Source organism: Cinclus cinclus, chromosome 3, assembly GCF_963662255.1.
Source record: "Cinclus cinclus chromosome 3, bCinCin1.1, whole genome shotgun sequence".
In the NCBI taxonomy this organism is placed as follows: Eukaryota; Metazoa; Chordata; class Aves; order Passeriformes; family Cinclidae; genus Cinclus; species Cinclus cinclus.
This window is the reverse complement of record NC_085048.1, coordinates 53,199,367-53,221,561: the sequence shown is the minus strand read 5'-3', so window position 1 is coordinate 53,221,561 and position 22,195 is coordinate 53,199,367. Positions and strand designations below refer to the sequence as shown.

Here is a 22,195-nt window from a genome sequence, read left to right as displayed (position 1 = left end):
TCTTTGTTGTGCTCTAATTATTTTGGGCTGGTTTGGGGTGTTTTTTTTTCCTCTTTTTTTTTTTTAAATAAATAAGCATATAATGTAGCCGTTTGCAAGATCCACATCTCAATGCCTCTGCTCCGCACTGTGTTCCTCCACTGTTAGTATTTTTCTTTCCATAATCTTTCTCCCTTAATACACCTTTCTGAAGAAACCTCCTGACACACTAAAAGGTACTACTAAAACAAGAGGCAATCTGCTATTCTGTAATGATTATTAGAAACAGAGACATATGAGCATCTTTATAAAGGCTCATCTAAAAAATGGTAATCAATTCTGGCCAACTAAATGCAAAAATAGAAAAAGAAGAAAAAGAAATAAAAGAATAGGACTAGGTGCATAGCAGGGTGACTATTCAAAGGGGGGAAACAAAGCACCTATGTGAAAAAAAAGATACTGAATTATCTTTTATAACCTAGGAAAAGAGAATTCAAGAAGCAATAGAATTGCTGCAACAAAGACAGCAGAAGGAAGTTATATCCAAGGTAACAGTGCATGCTACAATAATAACAAATTGACATAATCTGAGTTCAGATATACAGATATATTAAAGCAGGATATACCACGACATTTTCAGGAAAGTAATAGGCCTGGGAAGGACAGAACAACTTAATTAGCTTAATTTATTGTGACTAGCTGCTGGTGACTAGACCCCACTTCTCACGAGTCATCCGTCCTGTGATCTGTCCTCAGTTATTCTTCATTCTGTGTTATCCCACAAATATAACTGATCAGGGAGAAATATATGGGATGGTCAGGTCCAATAAACATAGGCAGGTGCTGGGATTTTTCTGTTTCCTATAAGGATAATGTTTATGTCATTTTGCAATGTCATTTACTTAATAATAGATTCACAAATGGTTGAAGAGTCAGTTGAAGAAACAATAGTTGTTCATTCTATTCTTTAATAGCAATGAAAGCACACATCATCATTGAATATAGTCAGCAGCACCTGACTTACTTCAGATAAGTTCCTGCTTGTCAGTCCCAACCTCATTCTTTCTGAGAGTTTCATGGGAAATTTTGTAGAGATGCTATCACAGCTCATTACAGAATTGTACAAAATTGACTGTACCAAAGTTCCACCAAGAGCTCTCAATTTAACTGCATAAATTTTAAACATAATAATGATAATAACTGTAAGGATGATAACAATGATAATAATAATAATGATAATGTATTTATTACTACTAAGCAATAATGATGACTAGTAGAATTTCCATGTCTTATGGGTTATGCTCAGACCTTGCCTCCTGGATTCCTTCTGTGACTTAACAGTTGGACCATATTTCAACACTAAACATTAATATATTGAGAAATTCCCATGTGTGTGCTGTAAAGGAAATATATGATAGCAGGCTGAGAAAATAAGAGTTTATCTTCCTGATTATTGAGAATCTCATTACTCACTAATGCTAAACATTAATGAACTGTTAGTATTGATTTGTCAAAAAAGCTTCAAAAAACTGTAGTCCCCCTCTTGATTTATCATTGCATTGTTACAGTTTTCCCATATGGTAACAACACTAATATGAGTCAGGGCACAGGACAAGTATGAATACACAGTATGGGTATGTATGTGATAAGTCTGTGCTGGAAGATGGAGCATCGTAAAAGCTTCCTAGTGTGTTATAGAAAACATCCCCTGACAATATGCTTGTGATTTTATCTAATTCTATAAGAAAAAATTAAAATTCTGAGACCAACCGAATTCTTTGTTCATGTGTTATGAATTTACTCCCGACCTTCCCAGGCTGAATCAGAGATCTTCTATCTCCCATTTCCTGTGATAAAGCACTCCTGTCAAAGTCTTCACTACCCATATTAAATGTATGGTTACATCAATAAAAAAGAGCAGTAATTATCCCAAATATCTATATTTGCTAGAAATTATGGGGAAGAAAAGTAATTTCCTTTGAAACTGGTTGAGGATATTAGAATGTCAGAACAGTTTCTAGGAGTGGTATGTTTACAAGAAGACATAGGATGTCATATGTTCACTGCATAGACCATTTATAACATGGGTATTGATTTCATCTGCATCACATAAACACATATATAACGATATACGCAAAAAGAATAAAATATAACCAGGATGTAGAAAACAAGCTTAGACAACTTAATTTTAGTTTTCTGATTTGGCCAAGTGCTCTTTTCTGACATATGGCAACCCATTTATGACTGTTGTGCTTCAGAAGGCACATGACTGGCTTCAGTGACTGCATATGGAAGCTCCTGCCATTAGGAAACAGGAAAGAGAATTAGCAGCAGCTAAATCCACTGAAGTCAATGACAGAGCAACACAATCACCACATCATTTCTACAATTGTTAGAACAGTTTTCCACTGTATGTGGCATTGCAAAGACTATAAACTCCATAAATGAATGAGACACTGCTATAAAATACAAAACTTCTTTTGTAGAGGAGACAAATCCCTCTGCAGACAGCCCTGTGAGGGCCCCCTGGCACTTTCTTTAAGAAAAACTACTTGCTTAGAATGACTCATGTTAGAAAAAATGTAAGCTCTTCTTCTTACCTTTTTAGAATATTATTGGTTTGGTTTGATTCTTTATAACTGGTTGTCCCAAACAAAGGAAGATAATGTAGTTGGCCAAAAAGTGTTAACCCTGTTTTCCATTGGTTTACTTGTGATCCCCCCCAAACCCTATAAAATTAAATGTGTGATCCCCCATCTTTGGATCTGTAGCCTGACCCCTTCACAGACGATAATAAAGCCTGTGGGAAAAGTCTGAGCTGCTCTCCCGGTCTTTTTATGCCAGCTGGAAACCACAGGTTTGTGTGAGAAACCATGAAGCTGAGTGCCTGAAAGGCCAGAGCTCACAAACCTTGGAACTTTCCCCTGCCCGACAACAACAGGGCAGGGGACACAAGAAAAAGTTACATTCTTTCTTAATACAAATATATCTCACAGGCTCATTACATGGACACTATTCTTTATATGATCTGGGAACTTAGTATAAAGCTTAGAAACTTACAAATGTCCTGTCATACCATGTTAGGAATTAAATACTTCAGGAATTAAAATCTATACACAGCTATTTATAATAATTTGTATATACAATTAGTCACTTGCTCAGTTGCTCAGAAAGAACATGACATATACTACATCTGTACGATGACGTCAACTCAGTAGAAGTTTATTTTTCACATGAAGGTATCTGAATTTTTTGCAAATATTACCCCTAGAATAACAAACTCATGGGCAACTAAGTTAGAAAGCAAAGAAGTGATTTAACAGCATTCAGGTAACAAAATAAATCATTAAAACCTCCTTTTTCCTCATAAACAAATTTAATGATTGGTCTAGACTGTAACATCATGAGAGCTTGAACCTTACAATGAGTTCTACAAAGCTAAATTTTGTAGACTTCAGGACTAACACGGTTTCACAGCCCAAAAAACATTTATACTGTGTGTTTGTTCTGTATCTATTATATTTTTCAAGAAAACTAAATATTAAAAAGGGGACTGCTAACATCAAAAAAGGAAAGTAAAGCACCCAGAACTATGTTGACTATGTCATCATAAGAGGAGGAGGTCTCCAGGCATTTTGCCAAACATAACCTAAATTCAATCTATTCGACTTGGTTTGTTGCATGTCTGTGCAAGATGGGAATGTGATAGTGTTTTTCCTTCTTTGCCAGCACAGTTCTCTCAAACAAGAGAAAGATCATTGATCACTGAGGCAAGAAAATATCAAGTAATGACAATGTCAAAGGAGACGTGCCTGAGCAGCAGATATAATAAACGTATATATATGTGTATGTATATATATATATATATAAAATAAAATCAACTCAAGAGCTGTGTTAACAGGAAGGCCGGCTCCCATTCTACAATCTCCTGGAATTTCCGCTCATAAGTGCTTAGACTATTCCTGTGCTGATCAGTGCAATTTTAATAGGCTGTAATGCCACAGACAGAACAGTTTTATTCAGGTACATATTGTAAAATGCTTTTGGTACTATTATTTTCCAGATAGTGTCTGTGACAAAAACAATGAAAAAATGTTCAAGCCACTTGGTCTATTAAATTAAGTGATGGAGTAGCATAGACAAGCTTTTATAATGAAGGAAACTTTGATTCTTAGATCAGAATTTCGAAAAACTTTTCACTTGTACTTTTATTTAATAAAACAAATTCACAGTATTTTTTCTGAGATGTGCTGAAAACATATTTTCACCTACAAGATCTAAAGATGAATTCAAATTCCAAACAAATCACATAATGTAGACTGAAAGAAAAGGGAAACCAAAAGCAGAAAAACCCATGTCTGCAAATTCAGCTTTAAAACTAGAAACAGCTACCCTTAAGGACGACAGAAAAGCAAATACTAGTTATTAATTTGAAAAACAGTCATTCAAATTCTGTGGTGTTCTTTCTACCTTAGTTTCATCCAGCTTTTGTCTTTGCCCAGTTAAGCGCTCTGTACAGTTGTAAAAATAAAAGATTATATTGCAGAATGTATTATTTGATTGAAAGAAAAAAGATATCTCAAGCATACATGTAAAAATATAAATTAAGAAATTATGCCATTTACTAAGGGGAAAAGTGCAATATGCAATAAATATACAACTTACTTGTTAGAAGGTATGTTTAGGGGGCAAGCACACAACTGACAGTCTTCGGCTGTCCCTTTAGTTGCATCACCATAGAAGCCAGGCAGGCATCTATCACAATATGAACCACCTGTGTTGTGTTTGCAGTCCTAAACAGAACATGTAAAGTACAAACTGACAATTAGACAACTTGCATATGGAAAAAGGTCTGCAACATTTGTCCTTATTTTCTGCAGCTTGTTGAGAAACAGCTCTACATGTTAGCTGTCACAATCAGCTCTCCATGTATTCTTGTGGATAACTTTTTTCCATGTAAAACAAAAAGAATATTTGACAAAAACCTTTGAATTTACACCACTTAACAGCTGTATTATTGTTTTAGCTTGATAAAGAAAACCAACATTCAAAGCAACATAAGACATGTTTAATATTGCAGTCTTGCAACAGGCCATATTTTACGACAAATTGTTTTCAGATGTTGATTCCAAAAATGCAGCCCAGATGACATAATGTATAAAAATCAATTATCAATTCATATACGTATGTGCATTAGTTCATTTTACAAGGTATATGGCTTGCAGTATTTGTAAACAGTATTTATTTGCCAGAATAGAATCCAGCCTCTCAAATTAAACAATCTTCTAGCAGAATGGAAATCGGTCCTGTGAGAAAAAGCTTCTTGTGATGACTTGTAAGAACCAAGCTTTAAAGAGTAATCACCCTTTCTAGTCTTCTTCCCTCTCACCATATAAAATTTAGAAATTCTATGTAATTTCACAGAATCCATAATAGATTCAGAAAAATTTTTTTCTGGCTTAATCTGTTTCCTTTCTTTGCCCACATTACTAGTGCACCACACTATTCCTCTCACTGCTATTTCCCACAAGATAACCAAATACCCTTGCTATTTCCCACAAGATACCCACAAGATACCCTTGCAAAATGCAGAAACAGAGAAAGCAGTAGGAATGGTTTTGGATGTTAAATGTCATATTGATTTGCTTGGTATGAACTGAAAAAAAGGATTGAAAAAGCATATGTCAACTTCAAAAGGACAAAATGAAAGCCATGAGAGAGATTTTTGCTAATGGGGTATGTTCTGCTGTGTTTTACACTATGGACCAGATCAAATCTAGAATGTTTCATTCAAGTTGAAGCTTAAGAACTCTGGAGGTTTGTTTCTAATTGTGGTTTTTTTGTTTGTTTGTTTGTTTCATTGTTTTTTTTGTTTTTTTTTTTTAAGTGTGGGCACTTTCAAAATTAAGATTTAATTTAAAATTGTTTTTTAAGAACAGTTTAAAATTGTTTTATCATTTTAGCAAGTCATGCATATGGTACTGAATGCTATTTAACAGTTTTACTGTCTGGAAGACATAATTTATTTTCAATAAGGAAACAGGCAATGTTCTAAGGAACATTGATTCCTTCTTCACAGCTTTCCAGGACTGCAATGACTTGTGCAAAGCTTTTCTGCACTGTGCTCTGCACCTGGGCAGTGGAAAAAGACAATACCCTTTCTAGCCATGAGCGCATTTGTGTCAAAACCATTTCTCTCCAGAAATACTGTTTGCTGTTTTAGAGGGTGCATTCTTATTTCTAGTGCATACAATCAGCATATATTTGAAAAGAAAGCCTCAATCACAATACTACATTTTAACACAATTTGTAGATTGTGAGCTAATACCAAATTATTGAAACACTTAATGATTGAAAATGATGGCTTTTGAACAGCCAGCTGGGTTAAAATTAACTTCCATAAGTTAACTAATCCATTTGATTGGTATTTCAAGCATTGACATTCAAAAAAGACCCTACCAGCCATATAAAAAAAGTAGCCAGGAACAATATGCTTTTAAAAGAAGATGTGACAAAAATAATTTAAGTGTTTCAAAAGAAAAATCCTCTGCAATTCAACTTTTTTACGACATCATGTCAAATTATTTGTACTTTTTCTGAAAAATAATGGATTCTTCTTTTGTGATAAGTTTAGCTTTAAATATTCTCAGACATATCTTAATGTTTTTGATGAATATGAATAGTTTATATGTCAAGGATGCTATTAAAGTGAGAGAAGCTAACACACTACTTTAAAGCTTCACATCTCTTGCTGAGTGGTATTTGCAGGTTCTGCTTTTTAAAGTAAAACACCTGAAACCTTCCTATTTATAGGAGAATATTTCTTGTTACAAAGACCTGACCCCCTTCACTTAGATGAAGTATTTTCTGGCACTTTAATATCAGGCATTTCCATGTACTGTGTCTAATCCCACTCAATCCAGACCTCTGTGTTTAATTCCTCACAGTCACAGAATGATACAATATCCACAGCTGCTAGGATAATTGAGTCTAACTCCTGTCCCTGTGGAGGACTCCCCAGGAGTCACACCATGTGCCTGGGAGCACTGTCCAAACACCTCTTGAACTCTGTCAGGCTTGGTGCTGTGGCCACTTCCCTGGGGAGCCTGTTCCAGTCCCCAGTTACTCTCTGGGTGAAGAACCTTTTTCTAATATCCAACCTAAACCTCTCCTGACACAACTCCAAGCCATTCATTCGAGTCCTGTCGTTTTCATCACTCAGAAGAGATCAGTGTCTGCCCCTCCTGTTCCTCTCACCAGGAAGTTGTAACTGCAATGGGGTCTCCCTCTGTCTTCTCCAGGCTGAACAGACCAAGTGACCTCAGCTGCTCTTCATGCAGATTCCCCTCAAGGCCCTTCACCATCATTTTTAGTCCCCCATTGGACACTTTCTAATAGGTCAATGTCTTTGTTGTACTGTGGCACCCCAAACTGTACACAATATTCAAGGTGAGGCTACACAATATTCAAGGCCCCAGCTCAGAGCAGAGCAGGACAATCCCCTCCCTTGCCCAGCTGTGATGCTGTGCCTGATGTCCCCCCCAGGACAGGGTTGTCCCTCCTGGCTGCCAGGGCACTGTTGGCTCATGTTCAACTTGCCATTGACCAAGACCCCAGGTCCCTTTCCATAGCACTGTTTTCCAGCCTCTCAATCCCCAGTCTGTACGTAATTCCATGATTGTCCCATCCCAGTCACAGAATCTGGCACTTTTCTTTGTCAAGCTTCATTTGGTTGGTGATTGCCCATCTCACTAATTTGTCTGGGTCTCTCTGCAGGTCCTCTCTGCCCTCAAGGGAATCAACAGCTTCACCCAACTGAGTAACATTGGCAAACTTACATAGCACCCTTTTGAATTCCACATCCAAGTAATTAATGAAGATGTTGAAGAGCACACAGCCAAGGATGGAGCCCTGTGGGACCCCAGTAGTGACAGGTCACCAGTCTGATGTCACCCCATTCACTAAAACCCCCTGTGCCTGACCCCTGAGCCAGCTGCTCACCCATCTCATAATGTGTTTATCCAACTGTGTGCTGGACATTTTGTCCAGAATGATCCTGTGAGAGACAGTATGAAAAGCTTTACTGAAATCCAGAAACATTGCATCAACTGGCTGCCCTTGATCACCTAGGTGGGTTACCTTGCCATAAAAGAATATTAAATTTGATAAGCTGGATTCTCCCTTCATGGAGCCATTCTGGTTGAGACCAGTGACTGCACCATCCTTTGGGTGTTTTCCAATACCTCCCAGAAAAATCTTCTCCATAATTTTACCATACTCTGAAATGAGATTGATAGGCCTACAGTTTCCATGCCATCCTTCTCAACCTTTTTGAAAATTCAAATGTTAGTCAGCTTCCTCTAAACTAGGGTCTTTCCATATTTCCAAGGCTGTTAAAAAACCATTGAGAGAGGCCTCAGGATAACATCAGCCAGCTCTTGGAGTATTCTTGGATGAATCCCATCAGGTCCCACAAATTCATATGGAACCAGTAGATGCCACACTAGTTCTGAGAGCTGATCATGCTCACAGCCATGGTCCTTTAGCTCAAGGCACTGGGACCCCTTTAGCCCATCATCAATGTTGGAGACAAAGGTAAAGAAAGAATTAAATATCTCTGCCTTGCCTATATCCCTGTTTGTGACGGGACCATCTTCATCCTGTAGTGGGCTGATGTTATTTCTGCACAAGCTCTGGCTGTTAACTTACTTTTAAAATCCTCATATTGTTGCCCCCCCATATTTCTATCCAGCTTCAACTGAGCTTTGGCCACACCACTTTTCCCTCCACAGCAGCAAGCAACATTTCTGTATTCCTCCCACATCACCTGACCTTGCTTCCAACTTTTTTCGACATGTACCTTTCTTTTCTGCCTTTTCTCCAAAAGAAGATCCTTGCTCAGCCAAGCTGGCCTTCTGCCTGTTTGACAGTCTAGATCTATTATTAAATTTGTTTGACTTCTGACATTTTGGAATTGCCTGTTCCTGTGCCCTTAGGAGGCAATGCATAAAAAGTGACTAGTACTGATGGTCCCCAGCACATTCAAAAGCAATGAATCAATATTTAAATTTGAAAAGAAACAAAAAACCCCACATATATTGGACCAAAATATGAGTATACCATACTGTGTATGGTAGTCTGTGTGAGAAATAATGATCCTGTGCATCCTATACTTTTTTTCCCTGAGCCAGTTTGGACCTTAAACGACAAAAAACAAGGATTATGTAGTATGTAGATGTGACCTTATCTGCCTGTTCTCTTCAGCAATGCATTAAACTTCTTGCTAATCTGCCACATTTACAGATCAGTACTTTAAGTACTGAAGTAGACAAGTCCTTCTAAAAATATTATCAGCACTCATGAAAGATTTTTACTTTCTTGATATCAACTGGCTGAATCTCAGTTTGAAACTTGCCAAATGTACAGCAATGGTTTTAAACATCATCTGGTTTAAGCAACATCTAATTATACTGAGATTATTTCCTTAAAGCATACTTAAGCCTCTGATGTCTTAATTTCACATTCATAGAGAAACTATACTGGTTTTTTTCACATCATGAGATTGGGTATAAAATAGATCATGATCAACTACTCTAGCCTCCTCAGTACATTATATTTTTTTTTTTTTTATTATTCCCATGGAAATAGAAGTCGTTCCAACACATTGACCTAGTGGTTTGGTAAAACCCATGCTTTCTTTTCACAGACCCATAGACTTTGTGGCCAAGAACAATCTTATGTCCAAATACTTATGCTTTCAATTCCAAAACAATTTAAATAGAACAATTTCAACTACATCTCACACTATTTTGAAGATTAATGTTCTGTACCTCTTTTACCTCCGAACATCTTTAAACTTCACTTAAACAATATCTGTGTAATTAAAACAGTGGGTTTTATTTTTGTAAGAAAGTTTTTGTATGACTCAGACTTTGTTCCCTACAATCTTCCTTGCTGATGTCCTGGAGAGTCTTTTCCACCATTTCCTATGTAGGCAGCTCTCCTTTTTTGTAGGAATCCAAATGAACTTCTTTATGCCCTCTATCAAGGAACCCTAAATTCACACTGAGAACCACTCCTGCATATGCAGCTGAGTGCATATGGAAAGAAACATTTAGAATAGAATGCTAGTGATGAAAATAAAACCTTACACAGGGGTTATGACAAGAGTCCAAGATATCACATTGGCATGCTGCTGCCCTTCCTAAAGATACCTGTCACAGAGACAACCAGGCAAGCTGTTAAAGCCAGCTAAAGAAAGTAAGGCTGGGTGCCTTTTTTAGTATACTCCTGACCATCCAGACCAGACAATGGTATTCTGCCTTTGGAAGCATGAATAAGCTCTTCTAGAATTTTCAGACTACCGTAATGTCAAGATTACACAGGCAATTCCCTTTCCTGGTGTAACAATACAGATGTAATCAGAATGTTGCAGAGCCTTTAAATATCTTCAGTTGAACAAGAGCCTGTACTGCATTTAGGCTAGGACATATCATTCTGTTATAGTGTATATGAAGGTGGGTTAAGATATCTTGTTGCTCTGCTGATGAACAGTGTCTAAAGCACATGTCCATCAGCACTGACACCAGCCTCATCCTACATGGTGTATGCTGATTATACACAGAGGAATACAGTATGGGGACTGCCCACTTGGGGCAGTTTGAGCATATTGGGGAGAAACATCTACTTTCTTTGGATTTACTAACAGGAACACAGTATCCTGCAATGAATGAAAAACCTTGAAACTTACTTGTTTTTCACAAGGTTTAGGTTTAACCAATCTCCTAAAGCTACTGTAAGTGTGTATGTGTAACAGCACAAAAGAATATTTCTGAATGTTCTAAATTGCCCTATGTACCAAAGCAGTTATGTATATCACAATAGTAACGAGAACGAGGTGTCATGAAGCTCTCTATGGCTGCTGTGGGGATCAAAGGGCTTTGCAGGTTACTGCAAGTTATAAGTTAAAATGAGCTTTTTATACAGGCCTGTGTCGAAGTAGATGATTTGAGCTTTTATCATGAGTCAAAAACAAATTTCAGCTTCTTTTCAACTACATTTCAAAGCTAAGGAAGAGCAAAAAGAAGTATCATATCAGTAAATTAGGTGCCTAAATTGTCTGTTGTATTACTGAAAAAACACCATGAATAATAATAAGGAGGCCAAAAGGCTGTGTAAACCTCAATAGAAAGAATGCCTTTGATGTGAAACATTTCTCTTTTTCAGCATTCAGACTTCTCTCTCTTTCACTTCAAAAGGCTTATGATCCAAATTGAATAGCAGCATTTAATAGCCTGCATGGATACTAACCAATCTGACTTACAGTGCTTTCAAAGTCGTAAGAAAATCCAGAACTGATTTTAAGCTCCCTGTGCGCCTCTTCTCCATAGCCTGATCTAGTATAAGCTACAGAACACATAAAATACAGAGTGCTTGATAAAGTGTATAGATGAAAGTGCATCTTCAGCTGGTTATTTTCCACTTCCTTGTCAGCACTGTGCTGTGTCACACCAGCACCCTTGAAACATCAGAAGGGAGAGCACCACTGCCTGAGTCAACAGTTCACATCAGCCAAAAATCACAAAAAGCAATATTCAGCCTTCGTGGCCTTCTCTTTTATCCAGGCTGGTACTACAGTGAAAAATAGAGGGAAGTTGTGCAGGGGCTAAAACTTGACGACAGAGAAGCCAACAACCTCAGAACTTACATCTGGCTATGTACCCCTAAGAAAAACAGTCAACAGCTAAGGGCATACCTTAAACAATACCTTTTCTCTCCTGTTAATTGATTTTATCCCACAGGGGTATTATAAACATTGTAGCTGAAGAATACGGTCTTAATGCAAGAAAAATTTCGTCAGGGAACACAAATCCATATTACCCTAGTGATAAACATTTTCACTGAGCATTAAGCAAAAGATTCAAAGCATGACTGTCACGTCAAACGTGTTTTTCATTCTAGGTACTTCTTTGAGGCTTACAGTATAATTAAATTGAGAATAATTTTAAGCTTCTATTCATGAAAAAGCAATTTGAAAAATCCACTGATCCACACATTAAGGATATCTTGTTTTGCACTGCATTGCAATTAAACAACTATGAGCAAAACAAGAACAGTAATATTTCTAAGTGCCAAATTATATTGGAAAAAGCCTGAATTTTCATTTTGGCATTTTCCCAGTAGGTTTTTCTTAAGGAAGTAAAATGGAACATTTAGAAACATGCACATTACAGAGTCTGCTTGAAATTCTGCAGGGAAATGAGAGTATATCCCAATAAACTGGCACTGGCTTAAATTGTGTTTCTGCAAGACTAATGAAATTAGACATGTTGTTTCAAGCTTCATGCCATGTCAGACAATATAAAACTAAAAATGCCCTTGAGTCAATCAAAAAAGTATATTCAGCATAATTTACCCATTCCAAAAGGCTACTGAACAGGCAGGAAACAGTGGTGTGCTGGTAGTATTACTAGTAATAATATCATAGATTTAATTGCTGAATTAGTAGGAAACTACGTAAAATCTCCAGAGTCTACAAGACAAAATAATCTGATTTAGCTGAGATCATATGGTTATATTATTTTTCTGAAGTAAAATACATTAAGTGTTCCTTCAAGGTTTACTAGGAATTTAGAAGAAGGAAGACACTAACAATATCTTCTCAACAAACTAGAAAAAGTTACCTGCTACATACAATAAATCGAATATACTTCAGGAGACAAATGGGAGGGGAAATAAATCTTGCACAAAAAAACATTCATACATTTGTTGCTTTCTGCATGCTATACCTTAAAACTATTGTATTTTAAAACATAGATCTTATGTGATAAATAAAATCTTTTCTTTTCTTAACTGTTGAAGATACCATATCTTGGTACAAGGGGATCCTTTACCTCAACATAACGACCTCTTCCATTACTTGGCATTTTTCTTCTTGATTATTCCAGGTCTCAGAGGTCACTAATTCAATTGCATAGGTATATTGGACTGATGTTGGCAATGTCCACTCTTTCCTGTAGGGACACTTACCAGGCATGCTCCTGTGATATCATCACACACATCAGCATGACCAAAGCACGTACATGGTGCACAAACTCCACCAAAGATTGTGCCATTCACACGCCTGTGTCGAGGCCAGCATGACTGCAAGAAAAGTTTGATAAAAAATTAAAGTCTTGTTTGAACAGAAGAAGGAATGGGATTTTTAAAATTTTCTTGGATTTGGTGTTGGCACACAACAAATATACTTGCCAAATTAATAAAAATACCAACATTTCTCTAGAAAATTCTTCTTTCTAGTGCTGTGGCTTTGAACTGACCTTAGCCTTAGCTGCAGATGTGTGATTAGAGGAACCTTTAACTTGATCATTCTTCTGAAATGGTAAAATAAAGCAGAGAAATGAAGAACTGAAATATGACAGCATGAAAGCAAGAGGTACAGGCTGTAAAACAGCCAGAAGCTGAAATACTGAAGGAGAGAGAAGGATGAAAAAAAAAAAAAACCCTCAAAATTTTTCTCTGAGAAGTTCAGGCACAAAGAGCAATTAAAATACCATTTAGTCTTGTTAGGACTCCAGCAAAAGGCTACACTGAAATAAAGCATGGGCTGAAAGAAAGGATGTCCTTTTATTTACAAACTGTCCTTAAAGGATAGTAATTTCCCTTTAAGAAACCGCTCTGATTTTTCAATTTTCTTTTTTAAATGCAAACTTCAAATCAATACTAAATGCATGGCCAGTAATTTTGTAGGAAAGGTGACACCATACAACTGTGATTCATTAGTGAATATTCAGCTACTCCATTTGCCTATAATAAGTTGTCAAGCAGCAGTCTTCCTTACTATATATCTCACAAATGGCTTTATAGTTTTTTCAAACAATCCTTCTATAATAAGACTGCTCATGTGATCCAATAATTTTGCATAAGGTAAAAATGCACATGACAGATTTATGACCTTCAAAAGCATCTGGATAATACAAAGAGAAAGTTTTGCACTAACAGAATGCTAAAAGTATCATTTAAGAAAGAAAATCCCTTCACATACATTCTCCAAAAAGGTAACAAATTGAATCTTCTCTATAAAAATAAAGATGTTCCTTTTTGTCTCACTCTTGAAAAATTGAAAATAATCTAAAGATTAATTGAAATTATTATTTAAATCAATCCAAAACCTTAATACTATCCTTATTTTTCCTTCTCTACATTCTTCATTGCACATTCCTAAAAAAACCCTTCAAATACAAAAAAAAAATATAAAAATCTAGAGTTAAAAAATCCAAAATCTAAAAACAGGTTAAAAGAAATGGCTGTATTTTTCTTTCTGTGGCATGAGATGCAAATGGTTTCTGCACAGATCTATAAATCTTTTCCCTCTTTTGGTGACTGAAAATAATGTCTTGTGCACAGATGCACATGATTTTGCTCAAGACAAGTCTCCAAAAGTTCCTAATTTTAAGTGTTGAGATATGAAATATCAATAGCAAGGCTCAGAACAGAAATAAAAGATTACAGGTTGAGATCTTAAGAAAAGAAATTATGTAACATTCAACAGCTGGAAAGTTCTTGATCATCATAATGATGTAAGTTAAACACAACTCCTTCTGGAGCAAAAGTAAAAGGGGACAGAGAATGGGAACAAATTTGAGGGAAATAAAAGATTACAGGTTGAGATCTTAAGAAAAGAAATTATGTAACATTCAACAGCTGGGAAAGTTCTTGATCATCATAATGATGTAAGTTAAACACAACTCCTTCTGGAGCAAAAGTAAAAGGGGACAGAGAATGGGAACAAATTTGAGGGAGAAGAGCAATTAGATGTGAAGATGTTGACAAAGGCAAGAAAATTAATGAGTGGAGAAAAGTAGAACTATCACAAAGGGGTCCAACTGGTATTAGAAATTTAACATTTTCTCTGCTCCACCTGTGGGTTGGAATTCTGTGTTTCTACACATACAAAAATGTATGCATTTTATTTGGTCTTTTAAAAAATAAATTCCAAATTTATATAATGGAAAATCTTAAAAGAGACAGCATAATTTAAATGGGGTTGGTTGTCTTTGGAAGATCATGTCAAAACATTCATAGCATGAAAATAATAAAATAATAGTTGTTTTTAGTGTGGCAGCATCTATGCCAGGTACCACATCATCATTATGCTGGAGACACATACATACGTTAAAATAAATAATGAAAAGAAAATGAAACTAAAAAACTGCACAAAATCAATAAAAATTACAACTCTGCTTGGTTGAAACTGGCAGAAGTAAAATGTTGAACAAGGCTGAAAGTATACAGCAGAAGAAACAAAAAACAGTAACTGGGAAAAAAAAATACATTTTCGACTTCTCTTTCCAGACTTTCTTAACTAGCGTCTGTCTGGAAATCTTAAACTTCACCTTTTTCTTTTTCTATGCCCACTAGCATACATAGAAACTTTAAATTTGCAGCTACATCTATATGCTTTCTCTCGTGGAGTATGACCCTGGGTATGTATCAGATTTCAGGGACTGTTTATGATTGAAGAGGTTTAACAATGAAGGACATAATGTTGGACAGACAATTTCAGCAACACCAAGACAGGAATTCTACCCAAACCCTTCACCTTCTACAACAAAAGTAGATACTGAAATAACTGCAATCAGGGCTTTTCCAATTACTCTCTTGGATATCATGCTTAAATCTGCACTGGGAGAATAAATGAACAAGTGAAAAAAGTGTGAAACACAGCAATACTGCATCTAGCATTTTTCTTGAAATAATTGAGCAGACAGACAATGGCCAGGCTTTAAAATTATTTCTCAGCTGAGGTAAAAACTATTCGTCTCCAGTTATTTTTCTATCTGTACCATTTTGGAAGTGATAGGAATATCCATTAATTCCTTCAGGCTTTCTTTCTGCATTAGTTCATCTAGCCCCAGCAACAACCAACCACACTTGGCATGAGACTAGACTCTAAACCCTAAATATCACATATAAGCATGAAATTTTTTAAAGAAAAAGAGAGTTGACAAGCAAATGCCTAGAGTGCCTGTGTAAATGGCATGCTGTTTGTAGTTTTGTGAAACAGAACATCTTGGTGTTTGAAACTATTTCCTTAAAGGCAAAACTTTTGAAGAATGTTTTTTGGCTTCTATTTACCCCAAGCAATGCCCATGTGATGTAGTTAATCATACATATACTTGTATGAACACATTCTGTGTGAACAAATGAATTTGTTAGGGAAGTGGGTGTTTTTCCAAGCATGTGCTTACATTATTATCTGTTACAGGAGCAAAATAAAGTGACACAGAAGAACATGTGCAATTCACAACAGCTCCAAGGCAAATGGCAAAGCCCTGGGAAAACAAAAGAAACTAAACCCCATTAACTCAAATAAATCGATCCATCTTTGTTGTGCACAGGTCAGATAACTGCCATTTTCCTTCTAGTTGTGCTCATCCATTTGTATTATCATTTGGCTAAAGAGTACAAATATTGTTCCCATTTCCTTTTTATGAACCAAAATGTCTTTTCATAAGTAGGAAATCATTATGGGGGTGTAAAACTTCAGATTTTAAATATTATCAGATATAATGAACCATCACCTGGAAATAAGGTATCTAGTCAAGCTATGGCAAATTCCTAGCAAGAAGGGACAGCTCTCTTTGTATTCTCTGCCAACACAAGTCTACTGTCTTCTTCCAGCTATCACAGTGTTAGCAACATTGAACTAGACTACATCATGATACTCACCTCACAGGAGGTACCATCATAGCCTGGAGGACACTCACACAACTCCACTGCAGATGCTACCCTTCTCCCCCTTGAAGTGTGGTCAGCAGCTTCCATAATAACATTTCTTAGTCTGGATGAAACAGAAATTAAACAGGCAAAACATCAAATCAGATGGATATGTGTAGCTGAACACAACAAACACTTTATAGTGACATGCAGTGGCTTGTTTCTGTTTTCCTGCTTAAAAATAAGGAGGTCTTCATATTCATCTATTTCTTCCTAAACTATATGTCTGTAGGCTTGTTACTATTTTTGTTCATCATGTGATGGAGATGGTCAGATACCCACTGATAAAAATAGATTTAAAAAGTCTTACAGCACTGTACCAGGAGATAGAAGGCTATTCCTGGCCTGTAAGCCACATGTGCCAACATGCATTGCAGCTGCATATAGAGAAAATCTGACATTAAGCAGGGTCTTCAAAATTTATGAACCACTAGCCCAGCTTTCTAAAATATTACATTACTGAGTTTTGGATATACATCTCCATTTTTACTCTTGAGATTTGACCTCTGGAAAAGATGTCAGCCCTGTCCAGAAGGACTGAGGATCTAAGTATATGTATATGAAAGAAATATGTATGTACATGAAACAAAAAGGAAATTTTCTGCCATATTACCTGGTCTCCTCAGTGCCAGAGAAAGAAGTACTAAAAAGCTGTTGTTTAGTGAACAGCGACCATGATTTTTATTTCAAAATCATGGAAGTATGATGAGAGAAAGATGTAATTTACCTCAAGAGTATCCTTCTGTGAAGAGAAACTGGGATTTGGGAGTTTAATGCTTATGAGAATTCAAGGAATATTAATGTATTACAGAGGCTAAATTAGTTCTATTTTCACCCAGTAATCTTAACAGAGTGTTTGATAACTAGAGCTACTTGAAGAGCTTGTTTTGAAGTTATCTTCAGCAGAAAATACCTTTTATTCATGACATATTCATGACATTAAAATAAAAAAGGTTTTTTTTTCCCCCTTCATAATAGGGCATTTATATTTTGGCTGCAAAAAAATCCTGAAAATTATTTGGATGACCTTGGAAAAGAAAACATCCAAGAAAAATATTTTGTTGTTACTTCAGCAGCTGGAGGAAAGCTTAAAACAGAATATTTTCGCACTTGATTTTTATGACTGCTCCAAACAAGTTAAATATGAAAGGTAATGGGGAAGAAAAGGAGGGACTTCTGAAATTAAGATAGAAGATTCAGAAAAATAGAAATTCTACCACCACTAGGAATATGACTGGACTTTGGAGGGACTACCATTGGGCATAATGCAGTTAGAAACTTCAATCTGATTTGGTTATACTAGAACTTCTGTAAAAGGTTCTTGGTACTGTTTAAAGAGAAGGATGCTTATTCTTATCCAGATCTTCAGTAAAATCTCTCTCACTTTTCACTATATTCCCCTTTGCTCCATTGCTGTACATTTATTTTGCAATCTTTCATTTGAATTTTCTTTACAATAAGATAACCAATCTCTAGGATATTATATATACAATAGCGATTACTTTAAAAGTAAAATATCTAAAATTTTTAGGAAAAGATCACTAAATGAAGAAACAGTTGTTTAATAAAAGGTCAAATTTTATTTCTCCTTTGAGCTACAGCTAGTTTCCTCTAAGCATTGATCTTGGAACAAAGAGAAGCACTAACACACAGAAACAATCCACCCAGTATTATCCCACATTTGTATTCACTGAATTGCTCCAATTTTCATTACATTCTGCTATTTGCTAAATGGGATTTTAATGTGTTTAACAGTTTTTAGCATTAACAGTTACTCAGTGAAGAAAGCTGCAGTGATTTTCTTTTCTCCAATTTTGATGTTGCAATTTTGATTCCTCAATGCCATTCTGCATTCAGTAAAATACATAATGCTGGCAGTAATGGGGCACTGGATCCTGGAGATGCATGAACAATTTGAGATTAGACATCAAGACCAAATATTTAAGCTGACTGTTACTGTCAGCAGGCAACTGTTGGCTTCTAAAAACAAACAAGATTAAAAAGGAAGGGGACGTTTCAGGCACTATCAGCATAGTTTACTGTCTGCTGTGCCAGGCGTCTGAATCACATTGGCTACATAAGGCACATGAAGTAGTGACCCAAACATTGCTCATTTGTCTTGGAGCCAATTCTACATATGGAAAAAAAAACCTTGGCTTCTTGTTCCCTCTTTCTCCTTGTGTCTAGCACTGACTCCTCCCCATGTGGTTGCAAGAAATCTATTCTCTTTAGCACTCCAGTTTCCAGTTTCCAGTGCGTATCTGCATGTTTGCAACACTTACCATCAGCGACCAGTCTTGATATCGAAACTGAATAAACAGTGCTACTAAACTTTCTTTGAAGCACAAGCTAACAGTATTAGATCAAACAAAACAGTAAGAGAGAGTTATCTTTACTTGGCCTGTTGCTTCTATCACAGATGGACTTAACTGCAACTGTTCAGAAGTTCTCTCAAGTTAGAGGAGGACTAGGTTTTAAACCCAGAAGCTGGGTTCACTTTCAGATTGATTTCTGCCTTTCTGTACTCTCAGTTTTTATCCTGATCATCTAATTGTCCACTCATATAAGAAAGCTTCTTAATTATGCCATAGAGCAATAACAACTCTGGAAGCTTAAAATTATCAAAAAAATGGACACAAAACCATGCTTGAGTCCAACCCAGCATTACTGCATTAATATTGTGGACACCTGAAAGCATAACAGATTAACTAATGTTTCTCGTAGGTTAAGCTAAACAAGGGTAAATGTAGGATCTTTAAATTAAAGCTCTTGCCAGCTGGAGACAGCTCCATTGAATTTTTAAGTCTCTCCGTACATGACTGCAAGAAAGTTACTTTATGCCTCCATTCTGGTCCCTTTTTAAGCACAGATTATAATAGCACCCTTGGAATCCTTACATATGTGGTGACATCATCCATTTTGAAAACTTTCAGTACTTAAATGAAGAGGTTGCTTAATGCAGCAATCTCTAATTAGTATGTTGCATAATTCTGCTGGTGCTTTGAGGCAGAAATTGTCATTCATAATGGATCTAATAACCCTGTAATACTTCTGTCTCTCTGCCAGACCCCCTTAACCCTCTCAGAGGAATATCCATCTGGCCACTGCAAATACCTGTTTAAAGACAATAAAAACCTTTTAGTTCATATCTACTTATCTATTAAAGCTTAGGTTTTCACTACTTATTTTCAAAAATGTCTTCCTTTGGAGTCCTTAATCAGCCCTAGATATCACAAAGAGCATCTTCTTCATTGGGTCAACACTTTCCCTGAAGAACTAAATGGGCAGAATATGGATAAAAGGGTAATTTTACATGATATTAAGTGTTAGGAGCACAGCTTTGCACCTAGTATGTTTTAGCATGAGTGAAAGTCAAAGAGAATATAAAACAGTCAGTAATGAGGCACATCCTGAAAATTATCAATATCCCCACACAGCAGATCATGAGCAGGGCTGAATGGCAGTAGATGCTTTTGCTGCTACAACAGGTGCCTGGGAACATTAACTGTTCTGAGGAGACTTCACGTCATAAATCCCACCCTAACAGGTGAAACTATCATTGCTACACTTAAAGACGAAAAACTAAATCTGTTTAATTGTGATTGAAATTTCACATCCTCTCTTCTGTCATGCTAAACCACAATGAGCACCCTGAGAGCACTCAATAAAATTGTTTACTTTATTCCACAGTAATACAGAAACCACTGCATTCTTCTCTGGTAAGAGACATCAGAGAGACAGCTAGAAATGTACCAGCAATATTAAGACCATTTCTAGCAAAACAGATACTCTTCAAAACCACTTCAGTTCCTATCCCAAGCTCCTTTTTGACTTACTGTCTTTAAGGGACCAATCTTCACTGTAATGTCACTACACCTAGAAGCTGATGGCTACCAACATGCAAAGCTTAAATGATATGTGCGTTGCAGAGCTCTTCTCAAAGAATATTTTAAACTAATGCTCTCAGAAAATTATCTATAACACACCACTAAACTGTTCCCAAAGGCTGAATATGAACAAGACTGCAAAACAGTGAGGCAGCACACATGACCAAATGGCTAAAGCAGTAATCTGGAATTCATGCAGTGATGCATAGTCTTCCAAATTTGCCAGACAGCTCTGCCATATCTTACTTACAAGGTACATTCTATAGATTGAGCCAGTTCTGTGTGTGTGTGCTTACCTGAGCTCTACACTGTTGCCCAGAGGGGATCTCATCCATCCCACCCACACTGTTCCACAGTATAGGCAGGATGCAGCCCTTACACATCCAGCAGTGCACTTTCTTCACAACTGTCCAGCCAAAATGCTTTCTGTAGGAGAGCCCCTCTTCTCCTAGTAAAAATGTCAGTGCTCAAATATATGTGAACCTCTGATAACCAAAGCTTGCATTTCCCATAATACTTAGTAACACCTTTGTCCAAGGAAAGTCAATTACACATATCTCCTTTAAGAGTTTGCATTTCCCATACTACTCAGTAAGACTTCTGACCCAAAGAAAGTCAACCTTACATATCTGCTTTAAAAACAGTACCAACGCCCCTACTGTTCACCCCAAAATTTCCTGCACTCCTTTAGTTTGGAAAATTTTGAATAATGGTTTGGGGTTTTTTTATTTGAATGAGAAGAAAGCAGAGGATCATCACTCACTGATCTCCCACTAGTCTCAGCTGTAAGGTGTGAATTAACAACTTCTCACAATCTACTCATAATGCATAAGAGGTGTTTTGGCCTGGTGTTTTGGCTCTCCTCAAAAACCAGCATGGGAAGCTGAGGGACCATGGAAGGCTTTCAAACTGGATGCAAGAAGATGCAAAAGAATACAAGGTTGATGACTGAATGAGTAAATTAGGAAGCAGTTTGGCCCAAACTCAAACTAGTTATAATTCGCAAACTTACTTACAGAGATGTAATACATATTAATTAACCACAGGAAAAGACAGAGACTGAAGAGGTATGAATTCTTTTGCAGGGAAAAAATTTACACTGCTAAATCTCAAATCAGAAAACTGCATGCTGTTGACACAACCTGCCTTTCAATTTAGGATATATTTTAATTACCTAAGTATTCAAATTATGGTTAGATTGCTTAAGAAATTTCACAGCAGCAAAAACTGTGTCTGTGCTCTCAGCAAATAATCACTAAATGTGCTATCAGCTCCCTCCATTCCAAATTGGCTTATGCCACTGAATCAACTGATGTGTAGATTAGAGAGCATTTCAGGTTTCATGCCTTGTGAGTAAAAAGCTACCATGCAATCAATTTCATTACACATCTTAAAAATATTACTTATGCCACCTAACTATTAATGTATCAGGAGAGAAGTTTTCTTCTAGCCCATCTGGAGTATTTTTTCATACACTTAGGAAAATTTGAAATGCAAGATGAGTTTTAAAGTTTCAAACACACTGCAGCAACTGAAATAGAACAACTGCA

At 36.5% G+C, this 22,195-nt stretch overlaps 1 protein-coding gene across 1 annotated transcript in view; it reads right to left on the bottom strand.

The window, feature by feature from the left end:
* LAMA2 (laminin subunit alpha 2) overlaps positions 1 to 22,195 on the bottom strand; it is a gene marked incomplete at its 5' end in the record, with an annotated part of 255,146 nt that overhangs the window by 132,577 nt on the left and 100,374 nt on the right. The window contains 3 exons of the mRNA XM_062488976.1: positions 4,645 to 4,772; positions 13,009 to 13,122; positions 16,711 to 16,822. Coding sequence (XP_062344960.1) covers positions 4,645 to 4,772; positions 13,009 to 13,122; positions 16,711 to 16,822 — 354 coding nt within the window. The remainder of the gene's footprint in view (positions 1 to 4,644; positions 4,773 to 13,008; positions 13,123 to 16,710; positions 16,823 to 22,195) is intronic.